The 22255-nt window shown below is 35.8% G+C and overlaps 2 protein-coding genes across 2 annotated transcripts; one reads left to right on the top strand and one right to left on the bottom strand.

Moving 5' to 3' along the window:
* Positions 1–93: 93 nt before the first annotated feature.
* On the top strand, positions 94–18645 carry LOC125678332 (protein C10-like). Its single transcript, XM_048916718.2, has 3 exons — positions 94–149; positions 5587–5763; positions 9819–18645. The coding sequence occupies exons 1-3, from the start codon at positions 107–109 to the stop codon at positions 9959–9961; spliced, it is 363 nt and encodes a 120-aa protein (XP_048772675.1). The 5' UTR covers positions 94–106; the 3' UTR covers positions 9962–18645.
* Positions 17670–22224, bottom strand: LOC125679028 (endoplasmic reticulum chaperone BiP-like). The gene is made up of 7 exons (XM_048917915.2): positions 22015–22224; positions 21403–21544; positions 20592–21071; positions 19781–20011; positions 19511–19670; positions 19255–19404; positions 17670–19141 (listed from the first exon to the last, which is right to left on the bottom strand). Exons 2-7 carry the CDS (start codon positions 21540–21542, stop codon positions 18317–18319), a joined length of 1986 nt encoding a protein of 661 aa, XP_048773872.2. The 5' UTR covers positions 21543–21544; positions 22015–22224; the 3' UTR covers positions 17670–18316.
* Between the last annotated feature and the right edge of the window lie 31 nt (positions 22225–22255).

The raw sequence follows: 22255 nt of genomic DNA on the forward strand, positions 1-22255 counted from the left end.
TTGTATATATGTATTAGAAAGGAAAGGTATTTTCCATTTTAGCATGGAAAAAAAGTATTTTATATTTCCGACATATTTCTGTTTGAGCTAACATTGTAAATTCAAGATGGCAGCTCCCTTGCAACATTTTTCACTAGAGAACTGTAAAAGTATGTTGTTGTATTTATTGAAACTATTTTTGCTTAAAAGTGTATTCAAACCCAACTTTGAAATGTGTTTTGTTAAAAAATATTCTAAACAAGTATTTATGCTCAAAGAGAAAAACACGGGATTTCTTTTAGGTCCAGTTTGCAATAAAATGAGTAATCACAGGTAATATGTCTTACGGCGTGACCGTGTTTGAGGGCAAAGCAAAAACTATTGGCATTAGTATCTAGATCCATAACAGGACAAAAAATATCCCGAAATAATATGTTTTACGGCGTGACCGTTTTTGAGGGCGAAGCAAAAAAGTTTTGGCATTAGTATCTATAGCCAAAACAGGACAAAAATAACCCGAAGTTAGCACGAGGACAGAGCTGTATCAAAGCATCCTGATTTTGGACATTTGATCCGCCTTTATATTGAACGCGGGAAATATAACGCAATTGATGTAAACAGTACTTTGTGACGTCATATTCAGCGTCGTTATTTAGCAAATTTACAAACATAGCGTTTGAACCACAACAAAAAACATGGCGTTAATCGTGGAGTGATTATATATGGTTAAGAAAATAAGATTTACAGGTTTTTACGGATTTTATGTAACATCTCAGAACGACGTGAACTAGGGTAGACGAGATTCAAAATGGAGGAATACATGTCCACGCGCTAATATTCGAATCGACGCCATTGGTACCAAACTAAACATGTATATACATGTTACCTATAGGGAGAGCTCCGCTCTCACGGCCCTTTGGGCCGTGAGAGGGCTTCGCCCTCTATTAGCACCTAATGTGTGGGGACAAAGCTCAATCAAAGTATTCTAACTTTAGACATTTTTGATCCGCCTATTCATTGAACGTGGGACACGTTAAGCAACTGATGTAAACAGTGCATTGTGACATCATATTCAGCGTCGGTGTTTAGCAAATACACAAACATGGGAAACGTACAATTCTCGTTTCAAATCGAGGAGTGATTATATATGACTAAGAAAATAAGATTTACATGCTTTTATGGATTTTATGTAACATCTCAGAATAACGTGAACTTGGGTACACGTCATTCAAAATGGAGAAATACATGTCCACGCGATAGTATTCGAATCGATGCCATTGGGACCAAAATTTTCAAGTTCCATAGGTATGGTTTAATTTTTCATTAGTTTTCTATATTTTCCTTTTAAACATGTATATACGTGTTACCTATAGGGAGAGCTGCACTCTAATGGCCCTTTGGGCCTGAAAGGGCTTTGCCCTCTAATGACATTTGCCAAATACTCAGTATATGAATGAAAAATAGGCTACAGAAACAACCCAGATTAGTTTTCTCCCAGGGCTTCATATCAAATCATTAAAACATTTTATACATGAATGTGATTGAAATATTTTTACACTTATATACATTTTATTTCTGTTGCCTGCACTGTGACTTGCTTAATCTGTGAAGCGTGAAATGTTCTGAACTGTATGCTCTCAACTGCCTCAACTTTCCTTATTTCTACTCTCAATCTTTCCAAGTCACTAATTGTGTGATAAAAATGCCAAAGTCTTGTTGCAAACCTTTCATGTTTGTAGCACTGCCTTTGAACATAAAACACATTTCATTATAATGATAATTTTAAATACAGTGGAACCCCGTTATTACGTTTTCCATTTTGTCATAAAATAACGTAATACCAGGGGCAACGTAATAAACGTTCCAAGTGAAATCCGTTAAAAATATCCTTTGGAAATTGTATATCTTCCGTTGGTACTCCGTGAAGGGGTGTGTAAATATATCTTTACTGTTTCTTTGTTTAAAAGACTATGATACTTTGTTTTATTTACATCTATCTTTAATGTCCGTAATTCTTCATGTTCTTATCCCTTTTCTTTATTTCTGGTGTAGGATACATGAGGATGTTTTGAAAAACGCTGCTTTTCTGCATTCGTTTGAACCGCCATTTTGTTCAAGTTAAACTCAATGCGTTCATGTAAATTTCTTTCAATAACTCGTTCCGGTTCGTATTCATCATTCATATAAAAAAAATAACAAAACATCGTTTTTATTAAGTTCTCGTATTACACAATACACAACACAATAAAAAAAAATCCCGCCCAAAAAACAACAAAACTATAGACATAAAACACACATGATACCCAACACTTACACACTTTTCTCACCAACGATAAACACGGAGAACATATTTAAGCGCAATCCACATAAAAAAAATATAATGATGCACGAAGATTTCATTTATAACGCTAAATGATGGCACTTAAATCACGTGCACGGTGCACATCAAGGGATTTTAAAATATTCACAGTGGTAAATGCCGTGCACGAATTGGCCGATAACACAGGACAGTTTGATCGGTGTATGTATGGAGGAGATTTACGAACACCCAAGCTGCATGTCCAAACAACGGACAATTTTTTAATTGAACACCTTTAGTCACCTATGTCCAAGCAGTTCCCTAAGCTGTTTTAACATTGCTACGATAAATCTTGTCCTTCATGTTTGGTACCAAAGCTGTCCGTAAATAGAGTTTTAATAGGGAAGGTAATCACACTATGCTGAACACGCAGGTGGTTGAGAAATTATCATTTCTTTGATAATCAAAATATAAAAAATGAAGTAAATTTCATAGAGTACAATTTCTAAATAAACATTTTTTAATTATTTATCACTGGCTTCGATACCGGGTATTCACCTGTATTGATGTCACTAGATCTATGAAAGCGTGACCAGTCAAGCGTCTCTAATCCCCAATTATGTGGTGACTGCCTCAGGCAGTCAAGGAGTGAATGGCTTATTATTTTGAAAATCACTATAGAATAATTAGGGGTTTATTACGTTTTTGTCGGAATTTTTACAACGTAATACCGAGTCCCGACATCTTAGGACAACGTAATAACGAGGTCTATTTTATATAGGTTTGTTAAGAAATGGTTTTGTGCTTTGAAATTCCAACGTAATATGCTGACTAACGTATTAAAGGGGGAACGTAATACGGGGTTCCACTGTAAATTCAACACTATTGTACATACATGCACGGATCTCCTCCCCCTATGCGCACCTATCTAATTTTTAAAAAATGAAATTCATATGACAATATCCTTGTAGCAATGACGTTTCAGAATCTGCAGGGGTTGAAATTAACTTTTTCTACCACAGGCTAATTTTAGTCTGTGGGTAAAAAATCCACAGGCTAAAATTAATACCTACAAGTTGAAATAAAAATAATTAAGCAGTGCTCTTTTTTCATATGTTTTTTTTTTAATCAATGATTCCCCAATCATTACTAAGCCTAGTGGGTCAACAGGCATCGTTTGGACAAGACACTAAGCTATGTAAGTCATATGGTGCAATATTTAGGTCTCTTGATTATCGCACCTCTAATCCACAACCTGTTTAGCACAGGTCTAGATCCAGTCTTCCAATTTCATGCCACATCAGGGTTGTCACTAGTGATTTTTCAAAGCGAATCCTGGACTCAATGTTTATAATCAGCACAGCACGATCACGAGCCCCGTGAATTTTTAGATAATCGTTTACGCTGTGAGCAGTGCACTCATGTCATCACTACAACCCGACTTCAATATGACAATGAAATAATTTAGATAGGACATTCTCATGATTCTGATAAAAATGACTACTGGAAGACTTGGTAAAACATAGACTCCGAATTTTTTTTTTTTTTTTTAGATAAATGAATAACAAAAACCTCACACTTGGAATTCAATTTAATCACCACTATAGGTGAACAGGACTCGTGGCACATGTCTATTTTTCATCATAATGCGATGTCCGGACTCTAAAGCATTTGTTTGACTCCGAGTTTCTTAAAAAATCATAAAAGAAAAATCCAGATAGAAACGGTTGTTGAAATCGGTTGTTCATGTAAGCATTTGTATGATTCAGAGTGCAAGTTTAAGGAAACGAATAGCGCATCACCGTATAAAACGGATACGATACGATTATAGTTTGTAACTCACCACTCGCTAAGACTTTCGAGTGTCCACTATTTTTACTCGCTATTTTTCAAATGTACTCACATTTTGCGAGTATTTCTCACTAATTTCGAGCCCTGCTGAGAAGAGAAAATTAGAACAATATATTTGATATTGTACATAATCCTAGTTGTAACATAATGATCAAATATTTCAGCATTTGCATCTAATTATTGAATAAATTGCAACATATTTGCAACAGTCCTTATTGATTTTGAGGTCCAAGGGTCAACCTGGACATTGGAATATACTGTCCGCTCAATATCTTCAGAACCCTTTGCTTGACAGACATCAAACTTAGTACAGTGGTGTATATTCAGGAGAAGATGACTCCTATTGATTTTGAGGTCACATGGTCAAAGGTCAAGGGTCAAACTGGACATAGTAATATACTGTCCACTCAATATCTCGATAACCCTTTTGCTTGACAGACATCAAACTTAGTACACTGGTACATCTTCAGGAGAAGATGACCCATATTGATTTTGAGCAAAAGTCAATTGTTGAACTGGACATAGTAATATATTGTCTCCTATATTTTAAGAATTATTTGCTTGATTGACACCAAACTTGGTACACTGGTACAGCATAAGGAGTAGATGACCCTATTGATTTTTAGGTCACATGGTCAATTCACTCTTGACATAGGAAGATATTGTCTGCTCAATATTTTGAATTGATGATATTACTATCAATTAAATAATGTGTGTGTATAACCCTTTTCAATTTTGCACCATGGGGGCATATGTGTTTTACAAACATCTCTTGTTGACTTTCATTCTATGCTGAAGATTGGATAACTGTTGCTTAACAACTTGATAATCCTAAACTGTAAAACATTGACAACTCTTCCTAAGGGACGTAATTTAAGAAGTATTTTTTGTTTACAATGTGTAGTATGGAGTACAAGGATGAAATATTTTCACTTGGTGAAATTCAATTTTTTTGTTTTTAGAAATTGATTCAATAAAAATTTGAACTTGCTAAATCAAACTATTTCAAATAGCTATGTAAAACATAATAAAGCTGTATAGCTAAGTATAGAGATTGTGATGGACCTTGTAAAATCACAGGCAATTATATCACCTGGGTTCGAATTTACTATTAAAGAGAACTCTAATTGAAATCAAGGACTTTGTAAAACAGCCTGTACTGTTTAGGCAGTATTGGAAATGAACAAAACCTTGGTTTTTCATTTATTTCATACTGGATCAGTGTCTGAATTTGCTTTGAAGGAATCAAGATGGCTGCTTCCAAGATGGGAAGAAAATTTTCATGTTAATTATGTCCTTTCATTGCTTATTTTGACTAATTTTCTCGTATATATACATGTGTTACCATTATAGCTCTCTATATAGCTTAATAAGCAGGTCATTAAGTTCATCCTTGCATAAAAATATTACAAACAAGAAAATGAATATAAAAGCATGTCTTCTATTAATCTTTTTAGATGCATTGAGTGACATTCTAGGTGCATTCAAAGAGGAAGAAAACTTTCAGAGATTAGAGGAAGCAAAGATCTCCGCTGGAAATGATATGTTACGGACCATGCAGATTGTATTTCCAGTGGCCACTAACATTCAAATGGAAGTTATTGAAAAATATGGGTTTGCACCAGATGGAGAGGGTATGTGTACTTACTAGTTACAGTCTTAATTAGTAATATGCTGCTTAACCAACTGTTAAAGTACTGGGGTAAGGCAAATATTTTTTTAGATTTAATACTGTTCCAGGTATATTGTAAAAAGAATTGGAAAGTTTTTTAGTATTTGAAGTAAATAGCATGTACATTTTAAAATTGTCCATTCTCTCATTAGAGGCTGTATTCCGCAAGCTTCACTTACACCTCTGTAAACACCTTTATAAACGTCAAGATTCTTGTACAACTTTCAACTATAATGAATTTCCAGTTTTGTTTTTCAAATATAAACTCAAATTGTTTCTGAATTAGACCACATGAATTTCTCTTATCAATCCCTCATGTTTTAATCAGACTATGTGAGTTTCTCTTCTGAATTCCCTAAGCTTCGGACTAATTCCTTATAAAGTAAACAAACTCATGTGGTCAATAAGTACAGAAGAACAACTGCTGAACAGTTCACATTATATCTTGCAGACCATTTATAGGAAAGATTTATCAGTGGAGTAATGGACAAAACAGCCTATCTATTTGTTTTCACTGTTGTATTAATTGTCTGCTATTCATCCATCATTTCAGTTGTTTATATCATTTGATGAATTTGTCATGCATTTCCAAATGTTGGCAAAGATGTAAGTGAGATTTGATGAGAGAATGATAAATTATCCTATGACAGCAACTAGACCATATTATCAGGTTTCACACTGAAATTTTGTACAATGTACATCACTTCATTATCATTTAATGATGTTTACATTGTTCTGACCAGGGATCTAATATTTACCAACAATTTACAGTGGATCAAAGAGGAGTGTTTTAAGCTTTTTAGTAAACTCATGTGACCTATTGCAATTGATTGTTGTCCGTCGTCGTGCGTTAACAATTGAACATTTTTAACTTCTTCTTGATAACTACAAGTCCAATTCTTTTCAAATTTGGTATGAAGCATCTTTGGGACAAGTGGGAAATAAATTGTAAATTTCAGGACTCCAGCACCCCTGGGGCCTTAGGGGTGGGGCAAAAACTGCCTAAAATTGACCAATTTTCAAAAATCTTCTTCTCAAAAATTGCACATGTCTAAGAAAAACTAAATGCATAGTGATGTAGAGCAGGAAGGCCTCTACCAAAATTGTAAATTTCATGATCCCCGGGGTAGGACTTCTGACCCCAGGGTGGGGCCAATCTTGATATATAGTGTTTATGTGTAAAACACTTAAATATCATCTTCTTTAGTGCTATTGATACTAAATTGAAACTAAATAGATATTTAGAAAGAACAGGTAGTCCTTTACCAAAATTGTAAATTTGATGATAGGGTTTTGGTATCAATATGGGCCAAAATGGTCAGTTATTAAATGTGTGAACAATAGACATTTTTAACTTCTTGATAACTATCATTCCAATTCTTTTCAAATTTGGTATGAAGCATCTTTGGAACAAAGAGGACATAACTTGTAAAATTAAAGATAAACTAAATGCATAGTGATGTAGAGCAGGAAGGCCTCTACCAAAATTGTAAATTTCATGATACCCAGGATAGGGGTTCTGACCTCAGGGCAGGGCCAAACTTATTATATAGTGTATATATCTAAAATACTTAACATCTTCTTTAGTGTTATTGATACTAAATTGAAACTAAATAGATGTGTAGAAAGAATAGGTAGTCCTTTACCAAAATTGTAAATTTGATGATCCCAGGGGTAGGGGTTTTGGTATCAGGGTGGGGCCAAAATGGTCAGTTATTAAATATGTGAACAATAGACATTTTTATCTTCTTGATAACTACCAGTCCAATTCTTTTCAAATTTGGTATGAAACATCATTGGAACAAAGGGAATATAAATTTTAAATTTCAGGATTCTTGCACCCCTGGGGCCTTAAGGATGGGGCAAAAACTGTCCAAAATTTATCAATTTTCAAAAGTCTTCTTCTCTAGAACCGCACGTTTAAAAAACCCCAAAAACTAAATGCATAGTGATGCAGAGTAGGAAGGCCTCTACCAAAATTATAAATTTCATGATCCCCGGGGTAGGGGTTCTGACCCCAGGTGGGGCCATATTTACTATATAGTGCCAATCTTGATATATAGTGTTTATGTGTAAAACACTTAAATAACATCTTCTTTAGTGTTATTGATACTAAATTGAAACTAAATAAATATTAATTAGAATGAGCAGGTAGTATTTTACCAAAATTGTAAATTTGATGATCCCCAGAGATGGGGTTTTGACCCCAAGGTGGGGTCAAACTTAGTATATAGTATTTATGTGTAAGTCTGCTGCATGATACTGTATAAAATCTAAATGCATACTTAGGAATAGCAGAAAGGGATGTACAAAAAATGGTGAATTTCACAACCCAGGGTTTTGACTGTATTAGATGGGTCCAAATTAGTTGTATCTTTGTGTGTTTTAATGTTATTATACACCTATTATATTATGTAAAACCTTTCATCAGTGTATGCACTTTTGAGGGCAGTGAAGTTTTTAGAACACATCTTGTTATATACTGTTGCTGAACATTAGAATTTAGCATAGATATTCAGAACAGGAAATCTATTCTAGATTTCATAGCCCTTGGGAGTAGTGATACCTTTCCACTAGTACTCAGGTGACCGATAATTAGGCCTGTGGACATCTTGTTTTCATGTAAAATGGTAATTTCACTTTCCTACTGACACTTCAGTATAACAGTCATTATTTTTGTATCATTTACATCAATGACATTGGTCACATTGATATTGAATCTCTTTTCCATCTTTTTTCTCAATGCACAAAGTACCATTCATAATGTCTATGCTCAGTGTCTGCTCATGCTTTCTCCTCCATACTATCCAGTACATTAAAGGGAGGGGGAGGTGAAATTTGGAGCTTACTTTCAATTTTGGGAGTCGGGAAGACATTTGTTTTAAAGAGACACTACAGCTCATTTTGCGCAAAAATCATGAAATGACAATTTTCTCAGGGCTTTCTCAATTTTTGTTGCATTGTTGAATGTATGAACTTTGCAAAAATAACACTTATCTAAAGTTACAAACTCTCGTTTTAACGTAAAAATTAATACTTTTTGATGGCCTATACAAAAAATATCGAGTCTCCTCCTTCGGTCTTCAGACGCATGCGCATAGACAGTAAACAGTGCAGCATATCGTCAAGTGAGAGAAAGTGTAGTGCAGTGGATATCGATAGATCCAGAATTTTGAAAGATTCTATGAGAAAAGAGGTAAAAATAAAATGAGACAAAACTCATACGTGAAATAAAATTGACTTTGGGATCAGTATGACCGTTGGAAAACAAAGAGCTAGGAGAAACGATTGTAACTCAGTGGCGGATCTAGGATTTCCGAAGGGGGATGTGAAAGTCAAATATTAGCCAAAGTAATCGGCCATTCTGGGTGCAAAATTTGGAGTTTCACTCACAATTTGTGGTTAAAAAGGGGAGGGGGATCCTGGCCCCCCTAAATCTGCTATTGGGACTAGCCGTGAAGAACTGCTTTAAAAGTGTTATTTTTATCTGAACACGACAAGTGTTAACCAGTTGTAAAAACATCGGTCAATAAGAACATAGATGGGTTTCTGTTGAATTATGATTTATATAATTACTTATTATAATGAGCAGGAAATAATCTAGCTTATACTTGAAAGGTGAGTGTGGTCCCCTTGAAGGGGATTCCTACACAACACCTTTGCTGTCATTCAAAACCATGTGATGTAAATAAGCATTCAAAAGTCCGAGTCAGCATGAAGAAACCTTTGAATTCCGGACGATCTTCAAAGCGCAGTTGAGAGTAAATTAATGCATCCAATTGTTCAAAATTGTCAGTATCGATATGATTTTTATCATTTTATCAATACGTGTTTTTAAAAACACTTTATTAAAATGTGGAAAATGAGCTGTAGTGTCTCTTTAATAAAAACAAATCTTATTTTTACTGGTGTCATATTGTATACATGGTATTATGTAGAGTTGAATTTCATAGACAACCAGCAACTGCAATAATATTTTGCAAAAATGATCATGATTTAGATTGTTTTTTGATTTAGGTATCATTCGATTTACCCAAGCTGTGAAAATGTATGAAAAACAAGATGAGGAGATCCAGCAGCTGAACCACACATTGAAAACCTGCTTAATCCCCACTGTCACCGTAATACCAGGTGGGCGGCAACAGCACAACGGATCCTGATCAACTCCCAGCAGAAACTGTGCCATATCTCGACAATTATGTGTTCTCAAAACATCTCGTATGAAGTTTGATTTATACGACGAAAGAGTGATACAAGTTCTCAATTATTATGATTATATGAATTGGGGGGGGGGGGGGGGGGGGGGGGGGGGGGGGGGGGGGGGGGGGTCCTCCAGTGTAATAAAAATGGTATTTTGTTTGGAAATAAGAAATTTTAGAGTCCAAATTCTGCAGTGATTTTATGCCTGATATGAATATCTAATAAAACGTGCCTACAAGACTAAGCATGTAGATGTTCTAATTTTTTTTAATATAAAGATATTTATAAAAATGAAAAACATCATTTGCTGATATTTTTTAAATATATGACTAAAGTCTTCAAGAACCATGTCAGTTAAAAAAAAAAAGATAATTAGAAAAATACACTACATGATTTTAAAAGAAATGAAATTGCTAAAATTAAGAAATAAATTTTCATTATCCATCTCATTTATTTCTTGCATTTCTATTCAAGCCATAATTTATACTATGTTATTCTGTGTTACTTTTTTTAAAATTTATGTACTTCTCATATTGCATTTTCTGTAGTATATTTCCATGATCCAACTTCAGACCAATGTGGAAACTTATTCAAATCAACACATTTATAATGAATCTTATTGTTAAAATTGTATATGCATGCCCCTGAAGCCCCTTGATTGTTGAATAACATACCATTTCAGAGTAAAATGACTGACAAAAATGGGCGAAGTTTACATTTATGAGTAACTTGGTATATTAAAGTATGAACAAATCAGAAAGTAAAATTTGATTCTAAAGTTATCTTACTATTATACCACCAAAACAAAATATGAAATTTGTCTAAAAAGTCAGGTAAATTTATTCTTCGTCAAATTATTTTAAATTCTGGAGAATCTCTGAACGTGGTTTTATAGAAAAAAAAGGTCGGTGTGTGTTGAGACAATCATGATAGATTGTTAGATGTAAGCATTGCAAATCGGCAATTGTATTCTTGAAAATCTATTTATATTATTTAAAGTTATTATATGTCTGATAGTTGATTATAGATAGCTTGGTATATACACTGTACATGCATATTATACCATACTCTATCAACAAAGGTGGGGTGGGTGGGGGGCTTACACACCCACCACTACCACCATAAATTGCCACTGCTATTTGCTGGCCCATAGTGTTCAAAAGAATGAATTTTGGCAATTTCAGCAAAATAACAGGAAATACATGCATTTGTGATGTCATCATTGTAAATATTAAATCCATGATTCACTTCAAAATGTACAATTTTGTTTTATTTGTTTTATAATAAGTCTCTTCAAGAATTTTTCACACATATTGAGACATCATAGATCTATCGTGGTGAGGACTATAGTAGTAAAGATTCTCTTTCATGCCAATGCCTTTTGTGACTTGGGAACTCAGATTTTAGCTCAAAGTGAGCTATAAGCTCAAACGAGCCTTTATGATCACATGCTGTCTGCCATCCATCCACTTCACATTTTTTCTTGAATCAATTGGTCAATTTCAACCAAACTTGCCATAAAGCATGATAAGATATAATAATATATAGGGAATTCAAAATTGTTAAGACCATTTTCAAAGGAAAGATAATTAAGAAATAGTGATAATATGATGGCATTTTTAAGAAATCTTCCCAAGAACCACTGGGTTAATTGAGGAATTATGTAGATTAAGAATTGTTCAAATCATGGCCCAAGGGGATATTGTGAGACCAGTTACCATATCGGATCAGTTTTAAATGGAGGTGTAAGAAAATTTTAAAATCTTTTTAAATCTAGTACAACAGGGCCTTGATAAGTCATATTTGTTTGCATGCATCCTCAGGTAGCGCAGATTCAAGTTTGTTAAAATAATGAACGTGGTGGGTAAGGTGGGGCCACAATATGGAAAGAAGTCTCATTACCGGTAGATCACCTGAGTTACTAAGGTGACCTTTTGCCACTGGTCGGTTGATTGATTGATTGATGTTTTCCGCCACACTCAACAATTTTTCAGTTATCTGGTGGCCCCCAGTTTTTTATTGGTGGAAGAGAGAACCCAGATACATGTACCCGGGAAGAGACCACCGACCTTCCGAAAGTAAACTGGGAAACTTTCTCACTTACTGGCGCGAGCGGGATTCGAACCCGCGCCGACAGAGGTGAGAAGCCGTGTGATTTTGAGTGCAATGCTCTAACAACTCAGCCACAGAGGCCACTGGTCGGTGTCTGGCATTGTGCGTCAACAATTGAACATTTTTAACTTCTTCATAACTATAACCCTAGGCTTAGGCTCCCAATTCTTTTCAAATTCTAAATGCTTCTTTGGGACAAGGGAGACATAATAAATTGTAAATTTCAGGATTCCTTCACCCCAGGGTTGTCAGGGTGGTGCAGGGCAAAGCTCCCAAATTATCAGAAATCTTCTCTGCACCCTATTCTTGCCTTATTGTTGTGGTAGTGTGAGTGATATGGCATTCCTGCTAGCTCTGGCTTGTTGGTTAAGCCTTTAACTTGATTGATGAGTGTTTGACTTGCGTGCCAGAGACCCGGGTTCAAATCCCTTAGCATGAAAATGTGTCTGTTACACTGTGATTATCTCCCCTTTGAAGGGGACATGGCCCTTTATTTGAACAAACTTAAATTCCCTTTTCCCAAGGTTCATTTGTACCTGTGAAGTTCGACTGAAATTGGCCAAGTGGTTCTGGAAAAGTTTATGGACAGACAAAAGGTGCTAAAAATTAATCTATATTGAGCTTTAAGTGCAGGTAATATAACTGTTACATAGTATATATAGGAGAGAGGAGAAAATTTATGGCTGGACTGCGAATCGAACCCAGGACCCCTGCATTACTAGTCAGGTGCTCTAACCAATGAGCTGTCCATATAGTTCTGATTACTACACTCCTCCCTCCTGAATTTGTCTTTGCCCTCGAAGACACACACAAGCCAGGTTCTTTTCACCCCTGGACAACCTGCAGTGCAGGGGTGGTCAACGGCACCAAATATACTATGTAGGAGAGAGAAAATTTGTGGCTGGACAGGAATTGTACTGGGGACCCCTGCATTACTAGTCAGGTGCTAGCTCTCATCACTGAGCTACACAGACCGATATTCACAGTCCGTATAACCCTAATTACTACATTCCTCCATCCTTTAATTTGTCCTTGAAGACACACAACCCAGATTCTTTTTGCCCCTGGCATGACTTTCACCTGCAAGTCCAGGGGTAGTCAACGACACCAAATGTAACAGGAAAAGAGAAAATGCAACAGACTAGACAGGGATTCAAACCCGGGCCCCCTGAATCTCTAGTCAGGTGCTTTACCATCTGAACTAACTGGCCACCATCGATCGAACATGGCTGACCGCTACATTCCTCCCTCCTTAAATGTCTTTGCCCCCGAAGACACAACCCAGATTCTTTTTGCCCCTGGCAGGACTTTCACCTGCAAATCCAGGGGTGGTTTATGGTACCAAATGTAACAGGAATGGAGAAAATGCAATGGACCAGATCGGGATTCGAACCTAGGCCCCCTGCATTACTAGTCAGGTGCTCTAACCAATGAACTATCCAGGCTGATATCCACAGTACATATAGCCTCAATTACTACATAACTAAGGAGCAAGAAGGCTCGCATATTGTATAATGTGATAACACGTACAAAATTGCCCTTTACTTCCTTGCCCTCGGGCCCTGTCACCCTAAGGTGAAGGAGCAAACTTAGTATTTAATACCTAGATTATATGACTCAAAGCCATGTAAGGAGGAGCAAGCCCTGTACGTGAAACTTGAGCCAATTATTGCTACACATAACCTATAGCTAAGCTTATGGATTGTCTCCCCCTATATATATGCAAATCTACACAAGAATGTCTGCATATCATTTAGATTGATTCAGTAGACTTGGTTTCACAGAATTAAAAAAAATATATATAATGTTCTTGAATCCCCATCTGGGCCTTAGCAATCTGATTAATTAAAATAAGACCATTTAATTGATCCTTTAAAGTCTAAGCAAGTTCAAACAAGAGGCCCATGGGCCACATCGCTCACCTGAGTCACCTTGGCTCATATTTAAAGATTTTTCCTATTCGCATGTAAAACTTTGATCCCTATTGTGGCCCCAACCTACTCCCGGGGGCCATGATTTTTACAAAATTGAATCTGCACTATGTCATGAAGCTTTCATGTAAATGTAAACTTCCTTGGCCAGTGATTTTTAAGAAGATTTTTAATGATTTTCCCTATAAATTTGTATGTAAAATTTTGATCCCCTACTGTGGCCCCATCTTACCCCCGGGGACCATGATTTTTACAAACTTTAATCTGCACTATGTCAGGAAGCTTTTGTGCAAATGTAAACTTCTTTAGCCTAATGGTTCTTGAGAAAAAAATATTCTATTTATTATAGTTATGTAAAACTTTGATCCCCTATTGTGGTCCCATCCTAACCCCTGGAGGGGTCATCAGAGTTTCACAAACTTGAATCTGCACTATGTCAGGAAGCTTTCATGTAAATCTCATCTTTTCTGGCTCAGTAGTTCTTGAGAAGATTTTTCAAGATTTCCCCTATATATTTGTATATAAAACTTTGATCCCCTATTGTCACCTCATCTTAGACCCGGGTACAGATAGTTGAAAATGTAAAAAATGACTTCTGGAAAGATGTCATGGTGGCTTTTAAGGAAATTCAAGAAAAAGTTGTCATTAAATCTTGGGAGGACCATATGAGCCAACCTTTATGGAATAATCATAAGTTCAAGATAGAAAGTCAGTCCATCTTCTATAAAACATGGTATGATAAAGGAATAAAAAATGTACATGATCTACTTGACGAAAAAGGAGAAATTTTAAATTTTAAAATATCTAAAGACAGATTTAACCTACAAATGAATTTTTTATCATATATGGGTATAACACAAGTAGTAGCCACAGATATGAAAAAGTATAACTTTACAAATAAAGCATCTGTGCAAAAACCCCTTATCCCCTTGAATATCAAACTATTTGTTTTAAAAAAGAAAGGGTCGAAACCTATGTATGATACTCTCAATAAACCAGATGCTATACCCACAGGAAAAAAGAAATGGAGTAGATATTTCATTACCTCTGATAACCAATGGAAGGCAATCTTTTACCTTCCATTCTTGACTACATTGGATTCCAAATTATTATGGTTTCAATACAGAGTTAACCACCACATTTTAACTACCAATAGCTACATGTACAAATTAGGTAGAGTAGCTAGATTCTAAACTATAATTATGCACCTTTTGTGAGAGGGAAGATGAAACAATTTACCATTTACTTTGGGATTGTCCAAAAGTACAACAATTATTATCAGAATTTATCAGATATTGCAATTCAAAGGAGATTGAAATAGAATTTGATGTCAAAACTTATATATTTGGTGATACAAAACAAAAACATTTTAGGTCATACAATACATTACTTATAATAATAAAAAAATATATATATAGGAATAGATGCCAAAAAAATCAGCTAACAGATAAAGCTCTTATAAATGATTGGAATTAATTGTATCAAATCAACCAGGATATAGTTATAAGGAAAGAAATGAATTAGGTAAATTTAAAACGGACTGGGAAAAATGGTCTCCATTAGTTAACTGACTCCCTCCTCTCTCTCTCTCTCTCTCATAAAAAGAAAATGAACATTATAATATACATGTATATGCTTAGATATATTCATATTCTTTTGTATCTACTTTTGTGCATTATGTATGTCGATTGAGTGAAATAAAAATATAAAAAAAATCTTACCCCAGGGGGCCATGATTTTTTTTTAACAAACTTGAATCTGCACTATGTCAGGAAGCTTAATTCATGTAAATTTCCACTTTCCTGGCCCAGTAGTTTTTGAGAAGAAGAATTTTCCTATTTGTATATAAAACTTTGATCCCCTATTGTCGCCTCATCTTACCCCTGGGGGCCATGATTTTAACAAACTTGAATCTGCACTATGCCAGGAAGCTTTCATATAAATTTCCACTTACCTGACCCAGTAGTTTTTGAGAAGATTTCTCCTATATATTTGTATGTAAAACTTTGATCCCCTATTGTGGCCCCATCCAACCCCCGGGGGCAATTATTTGAACAAACTTGAATCTGCATTATGCCAGGGAGCTTTCGTGTAAATGTCGGCTCCTCTGGCCCTGTGGTTTTTGAGAAGATTTTTAAATGACCCCACCTTATTTTTGTGATTATCTCCCCTCTGAAGGGGACATGGCCCTTCATTTGAACCAATTTGAAAGCCCTTCACCCAAGTATGCTTTTGGCCAAGTTTGGTTATAATTGGCCCAGTGGTTCTGGATAAGTTGAAAATGTAAAAAGTTTACAGACGGACAGACGACGGACAACAGGCGATCAGAAAAGCTCACTTGAGCTTTCAGCTCAGGTGAGCTAAAAAGTATCAATCTAATTTTAATAATTTTTACTATATATTCCAGTTTACAACTTTCAACCAGAATCGTCAGTTTCACCACATCCGAGTCTACACTAGACCAAAATGCTTGCAAATTGACATACTGTAGGCTTGTGGTAGAAATTTTCTAAATATAAACTCATAAATATCCTTATGTAAAATTTGCAACCCCAACTGTATGAAGCACCGCCTTGAACCCTGGGGTTGTGGTTTCAAACTTCATCATATAATTTTTCATCTTCCCAAGTGAAGGGTTTCTGATCCGCTCCTCGAGAGAGCGGATCAGAAACCCATAACTTAATTGGGAAGATGATAATTTTTGGTCAAATGGTTCTTTCTCATCAGATTATTTAAACCTCTTTATCCAATTAGCCTTAGGGATATGGCACATCTATCTAACAATCTTGCAATCTCTGAATTCACCAAAGACCATAATTTGCTGCCAGTTTGAAAATGGTCCCATTTTGGAGTCATTAAACAGATGTCAAGCAGACATGTCAAGAAAACCTCACTTGGGCTGAAAACTGTTCACCTCTTTATTTGAACATTTGCTGATAAAAATGGACATTTTGCAGTCCTTTATGAAGGAAAAGATACCATCTCTGGTTGAACCTAAGTGATATATGTTCCTGCAGGGATTCGGGTTAGTACCCCCCTTGTTTCTAAGAGGCAACCAAGGTCCTTCAGGTGAGACCACAAAAACCGAGATCCTGTGTCACATCAGGTGTGGCATGATAAAAGATCCCTCCCTGCTCAATGACCATAAGCGCCGAGTATAGGCCTAAATTTTACAGCCCTTCACCGACAATGTCTCCATAGCAGCGAAAGATTCTCAAGAGGGACGTTAATCAATGCGATATAATTTGGCAACGCCTCGTGATCACAAGAATAGGACATTACATTATGATCAATGAAAAGGACATTTTCTGTCTGAATCCTCCGACCAGTTTTAGTTCTTCAACTCTACATTAGTGTGTCAACATATTGCATTTCTGAAGGCATACCACATCTTAGAAGATACAACACATCTACAGCCAGGGATTACTTTTTCATTACATGAATTTAATAACTACTGAGGAATATGCAATCACCATTCACCTTATCTCCCAATGCATTTTGTGAAAAGGTATACAATTTCTGAGAAAAAAAAGAGATGCATATACCTCTTCTATAGTACCATCTGACAGCATTGTCAAAAATTGACAAGTTTTGCACATGTAATGTAACTATCATTTAAAACCAATTTTAATTTTTAGAAATTTATTAAATATCCATCATATACATGTATCCATAACAACAACACATTTACATGTATACATGGATTTCATCCATCACACCTTGTTCAAAATTTACTTGTATTCCCAAGACAGTCACACAACGCATACTCATTCACACACAGCTGTCAATAAATAGAGCAGAAGATTCAATTTTTACTGGATGCGATTTGCAGTAAATTTGGCAGCATCTTCATTTTGTATGAGCTATATCCTTCATAACATACTCTTCACACCTTCATCATGAGAAACTGCAACACTTCTACCACTTGTATTCTACATCAAACTCAACAACATGAAATCTTGTTGTGATATACATGATGCATGATCGGTAAAAACAAATTAATTATGCTGCATGAGATTTTCTCTAACACAAGCATTCTTCTTGAGAATGGAATGGCCCCTAACACGAAAGAAATGAAAACACATACAATCCAATATGTCAATAAAAAAATACTTTAAAGGATGCAATATAATTGAGGAGACCTTTCTATACACACAATAACATGTACCTTAGCACTGAAACATAAAACTTAATCAAGAATTTTGCAGTGGGCCACTGACTGATGAGGAATAAAAAATGGAAAGTTGATCGAATAACCTAAAGAAACTGTCTTTATAACTCGTCTTTTTCATCAGCTCCCTCCTCCCCTGATGGGGGTGGAGCACCACCTGCTCCTTGGTAAAGTTTGCTCATTATTGGCTGCACAACTTCTTCCAACTCTTTCTTTTGTGCTTTTAAGTCTTCTACTTCAGCATCAGCATTAGATTCCATCCATTTAATTTTCTCATCAACAGCATCCTCAATTGTCTTTTTATCTTCATCACTCAATTTTCCTCCTAATTTTTCTTTATCTCCTATTTGGTTTTTAAGAGAATATGCGTAGCTTTCTAATTCATTCTTTGATTCTACTTTTTCCTTGACTTTCTTGTCTTCATCAGCAAACTTTTCAGCATCATTGATCATTCTCTCAATGTCTTCTGGTGACAGTCTGTTGTTATCATTTTGGATAACAATGTGGTTTTTGGTTCCTGTTCCCTTGTCTTCAGCTGTGACCTTTAAAATTCCATTTACATCAATTTCAAATGTCACCTCAATCTGTGGGACGCCTCTGGGTGCAGGTGGGATTCCAGTTAGATCAAATTTACCAAGCACATGGTTGTCCTTTGTCATTGGACGCTCTCCTTCGAAGACTTGGATGGTCACAGTTGGCTGGTTATCAGCAGCTGTGGAAAAGATCTGGGATTTTTTGGTGGGGATAACTGTGTTACGGGGAATAAGTTTGGTCATGACTCCACCAACGGTCTCGATACCCATAGTCAAGGGGTTAACATCTAACAGCAGAAGATCACCAGTGTCTTCCTCTCCACTCAATACACCAGCTTGCACAGCAGCACCATAAGCAACAGCCTCATCTGGGTTCACTCCACGGTTAGGCTCCTTAAAAGAATACAATTATAAAATTAAAAGTTGCTCACCAATTCTAAACAAAAATATTTTTAACAAACAAAACCACGCTTTTGTCATTATCATAATTATGCAATGTAACTTACTTTTCCATTGAAAAAGTCTTTGACCAGCTGTTGTACTTTGGGAATTCTAGTGGAACCTCCAACCAAGACAATCTCATCAATGTCTTCCTTTTTCAGGTCAGCATCCTCCAAGACTTGTTTCACTGGTTTCATTGTGGATCTGAACAAGTCCTGCAATACGCAATTTTTGTGTAAAATTCACTACTTTCAAGACCCAGACTTTAGACATATATAAAGTTTCGTGAAAGGATGGTCTATAACAAGTCTCAGGACTTACCATGTTAAGTTCCTCAAATCTGGCACGGGTGATGGTTTCGGAGAAGTCTTCTCCATCAAAGAGTGATTCAATTTCAATCTTAGCCTGATGCTGTGATGAAAGGGTTCGCTTGGCTTTTTCTACCTCACGACGGAGTTTCTGAACTGCACGGTTGTCTTTCCTAAAATAAATGACAGCATGAATTCAATGCTCAATAACTTAAATAAAAAAATATTCTACCTATCAAAATGTTCCATCACCAAATTAATATTTTTTAAAACAAGCTGTTACCTGATGTCTTTTCCCTTCTTCTTCTTGTAGAGCTTAATGAAGTGTTCCATGACTCTCTGATCAAAGTCTTCTCCTCCCAAATGAGTGTCACCATTGGTGGACACAACCTCAAACACACCATTATCAATGGTCAGCAGAGATACATCAAAGGTGCCGCCACCAAGATCAAAAACCAGAATATTCTTTTCTCCCTCCCTTTTGTCCAGACCGTATGCAATAGCAGCAGCAGTTCTGAAGATGGAAAAAGAAATTGTTTAATTTAAAATCACTTTACATTAAACAGCAAGACATAACTATTGAAGAATTGAGTTTAAATGTGCTCAGGAAGTAGTTTTCATTGTGCTAACTGTAGTCCTCCCAAATTTTTACAATCTGACAGGTTGGGGGAAGGACATGAAAAGTTAAGCATGAGAACTCAATAGACGAATTGTGTCAATAAATGTTTTAGATTTACTGTATGATCTAATGAATTATTTTTGTCTAGAGTTTTAATCAATCAATCCTAGAACATTCAAATTTGGTTCTTAAATCAACTTTAACCACCTTCTGAATTGATCTCGTAAATACTGTTGGTTAAGGTAAGTATCCATGGCCATGATATTCAAGCTACGAAGCCAACATCGGGGGGGGGGGGGGGGGGGGATGTCTAAAAAGTATCATTATTTGTTCCAATTTTTGAAGCCTTTGAATAATAAGACACCACCAAAATATTCAGTAAATTTTGGAATTGTAGCCCCTTTTACAAAATATCTGAATATAAAAAAATTGGACAGAGCAACATCATTGTAGCTACCTTAACTTGGACACTTACGGTTCATTGATAATTCTCATAACATTAAGACCAGCAATGACACCAGCATCCTTTGTGGCCTGGCGCTGAGCATCATTGAAGTAAGCAGGAACAGTGATGACAGCATTGATGATTTTTTTGCCCAAGAATCCTTCAGCGATTTCTCTCATTTTTCCAAGAACCATAGCAGACACCTCCTCGGGAGCAAACAGCTTGTTTTCGCCACTAACTTTCACACTGATATGAGGTTTACCATTTTTATTGGTGACTTGGAAAGGATAATACTGAATGTCTTTTTGGACTGATTTGTCATCCCATGTACGGCCAATCAAGCGCTTGACATCAAAAATTGTGTTCTCTGGGTTGGAGGTCAGCTGGTTCTTGGCAGCATCTCCAATTAAACGCTCACTTTCTGCGGTAAAAGCAACATACGAAGGGGTGATACGGTTTCCCTGGTCATTGGCTATGATTTCAACACGTCCATTTTTAAACACACCAACACTGTCAGAAAGAAAAAAATCATTAAAATCTCTATTGATGTTTGATGCCCAAGAAAACATTCTTACAAAGAAAGTAGCCTTTTAAGCAGGTTTAGTTATTTAAACAAAATAGTGTAGCAATGTAACCTGAAGCAATTAATTCTCACTTTCCCAAAAATAATCCTTTTCCTGATTAAGTGGCACTTCCTAGTAATATTCGCCATCTTAACATATGTTGACAATATCAACAACACAGAGACTCTAGTCCTTTAAATATTTTACCAGAACATAATGATCTCAATGTCCTAAATACACAATCTTACGAAGTTTATGGTTAAGAAAACATTTCCTACCATGAATATGTGGTTCCAAGATCAATCCCAATCACAGTTCCAACACTTTCCTTGTCTTTTTTCTTTTCACCTTCATCATCATCAGCCCTAACCCATGTTACCAACAAAATGGCTAACCCTAAATATAATAACTTCTTCATTTCTGCAATAGAAAAGTCAGGAATGAGTCCTTGCGTTGTCTCAATCCATGTGTCAAGACTTGACAGATACCAACATAAAGGCCGATTAGAATTTGGAGAAGAGATCTCCAAAACATAATTTTAATACCACTCGAACATACATGCTTTTTTGATCCCAAAAGATCTACAGTACTTCTCCGTTTTCACCTAAGAGTTAATTTCATATAGAGATCTACTATTACTAAACTTAGCTTACAGGCCTAGGCCTTGTGAATTTCACATTTATATGGATGATCAACTTACATCCAATATTAAATTCTATTTTTTCATGATTTAAACAGAAACACTTGTGATTATTTTCTTCGCATATGTACACGTTTCAAAAAAACTGAGAAAATGCCGGCAAGATGCCGGTATAACGGTAGTAACCAAAGCAGATACATCTTATGCAGATTCACTGTTTATATATTATATCTATATAATTACTACTTACTGAATCTGTAAACTCTACTTGAGTCTTTTCACGATTTCTTGAAATCTTCAACTTATTTCTTTTCCACCTGTCAAATAAAGTGCTGAATGCCCATACGCGTGTACTTTCTACTTACTGATCAGTGCTTGTCGTGTCGAAATTTCATTGGCTGGCGTAATATATAGTCTGTAATTTCATTGGGTAAATCTATTACTACTCCTATTCATATCTCAAGGACACGTAAGCTCGACAAACTACGTAA

Source organism: Ostrea edulis, chromosome 2 (genome assembly GCF_947568905.1).
Source record: "Ostrea edulis chromosome 2, xbOstEdul1.1, whole genome shotgun sequence".
Lineage (NCBI taxonomy): Eukaryota > Metazoa > Mollusca > Bivalvia > Ostreida > Ostreidae > Ostrea > Ostrea edulis.

What these genes read in the sequence shown, in the direction of transcription:
- LOC125678332 (XM_048916718.2), top strand. Translation starts at nt 107, where the DNA reads ATGGCAGCTCCCTTGCAACATTTTTCACTAGAGAACTGTAAAA. An exon ending in TTCACTAGAGAACTGTAAAA is followed by an intron (nt 150 to 5,586) that starts GTATGTTGTTGT and finishes TAATCTTTTTAG; the next exon opens with ATGCATTGAGTGACATTCTA. An exon ending in GTTTGCACCAGATGGAGAGG is followed by an intron (nt 5,764 to 9,818) that starts GTATGTGTACTT and finishes TTTTTGATTTAG; the next exon opens with GTATCATTCGATTTACCCAA.
- LOC125679028 (XM_048917915.2), bottom strand. Translation starts at nt 21,542, where the DNA reads ATGAAGAAGTTATTATATTTAGGGTTAGCCATTTTGTTGGTAACATGG. An exon ending in ATGAGAATTATCAATGAACC is followed by an intron (nt 20,012 to 20,591) that starts GTAAGTGTCCAA and finishes TTCCATCTTCAG; the next exon opens with AACTGCTGCTGCTATTGCAT. An exon ending in AAGACTTTTTCAATGGAAAA is followed by an intron (nt 19,142 to 19,254) that starts GTAAGTTACATT and finishes TATTCTTTTAAG; the next exon opens with GAGCCTAACCGTGGAGTGAA.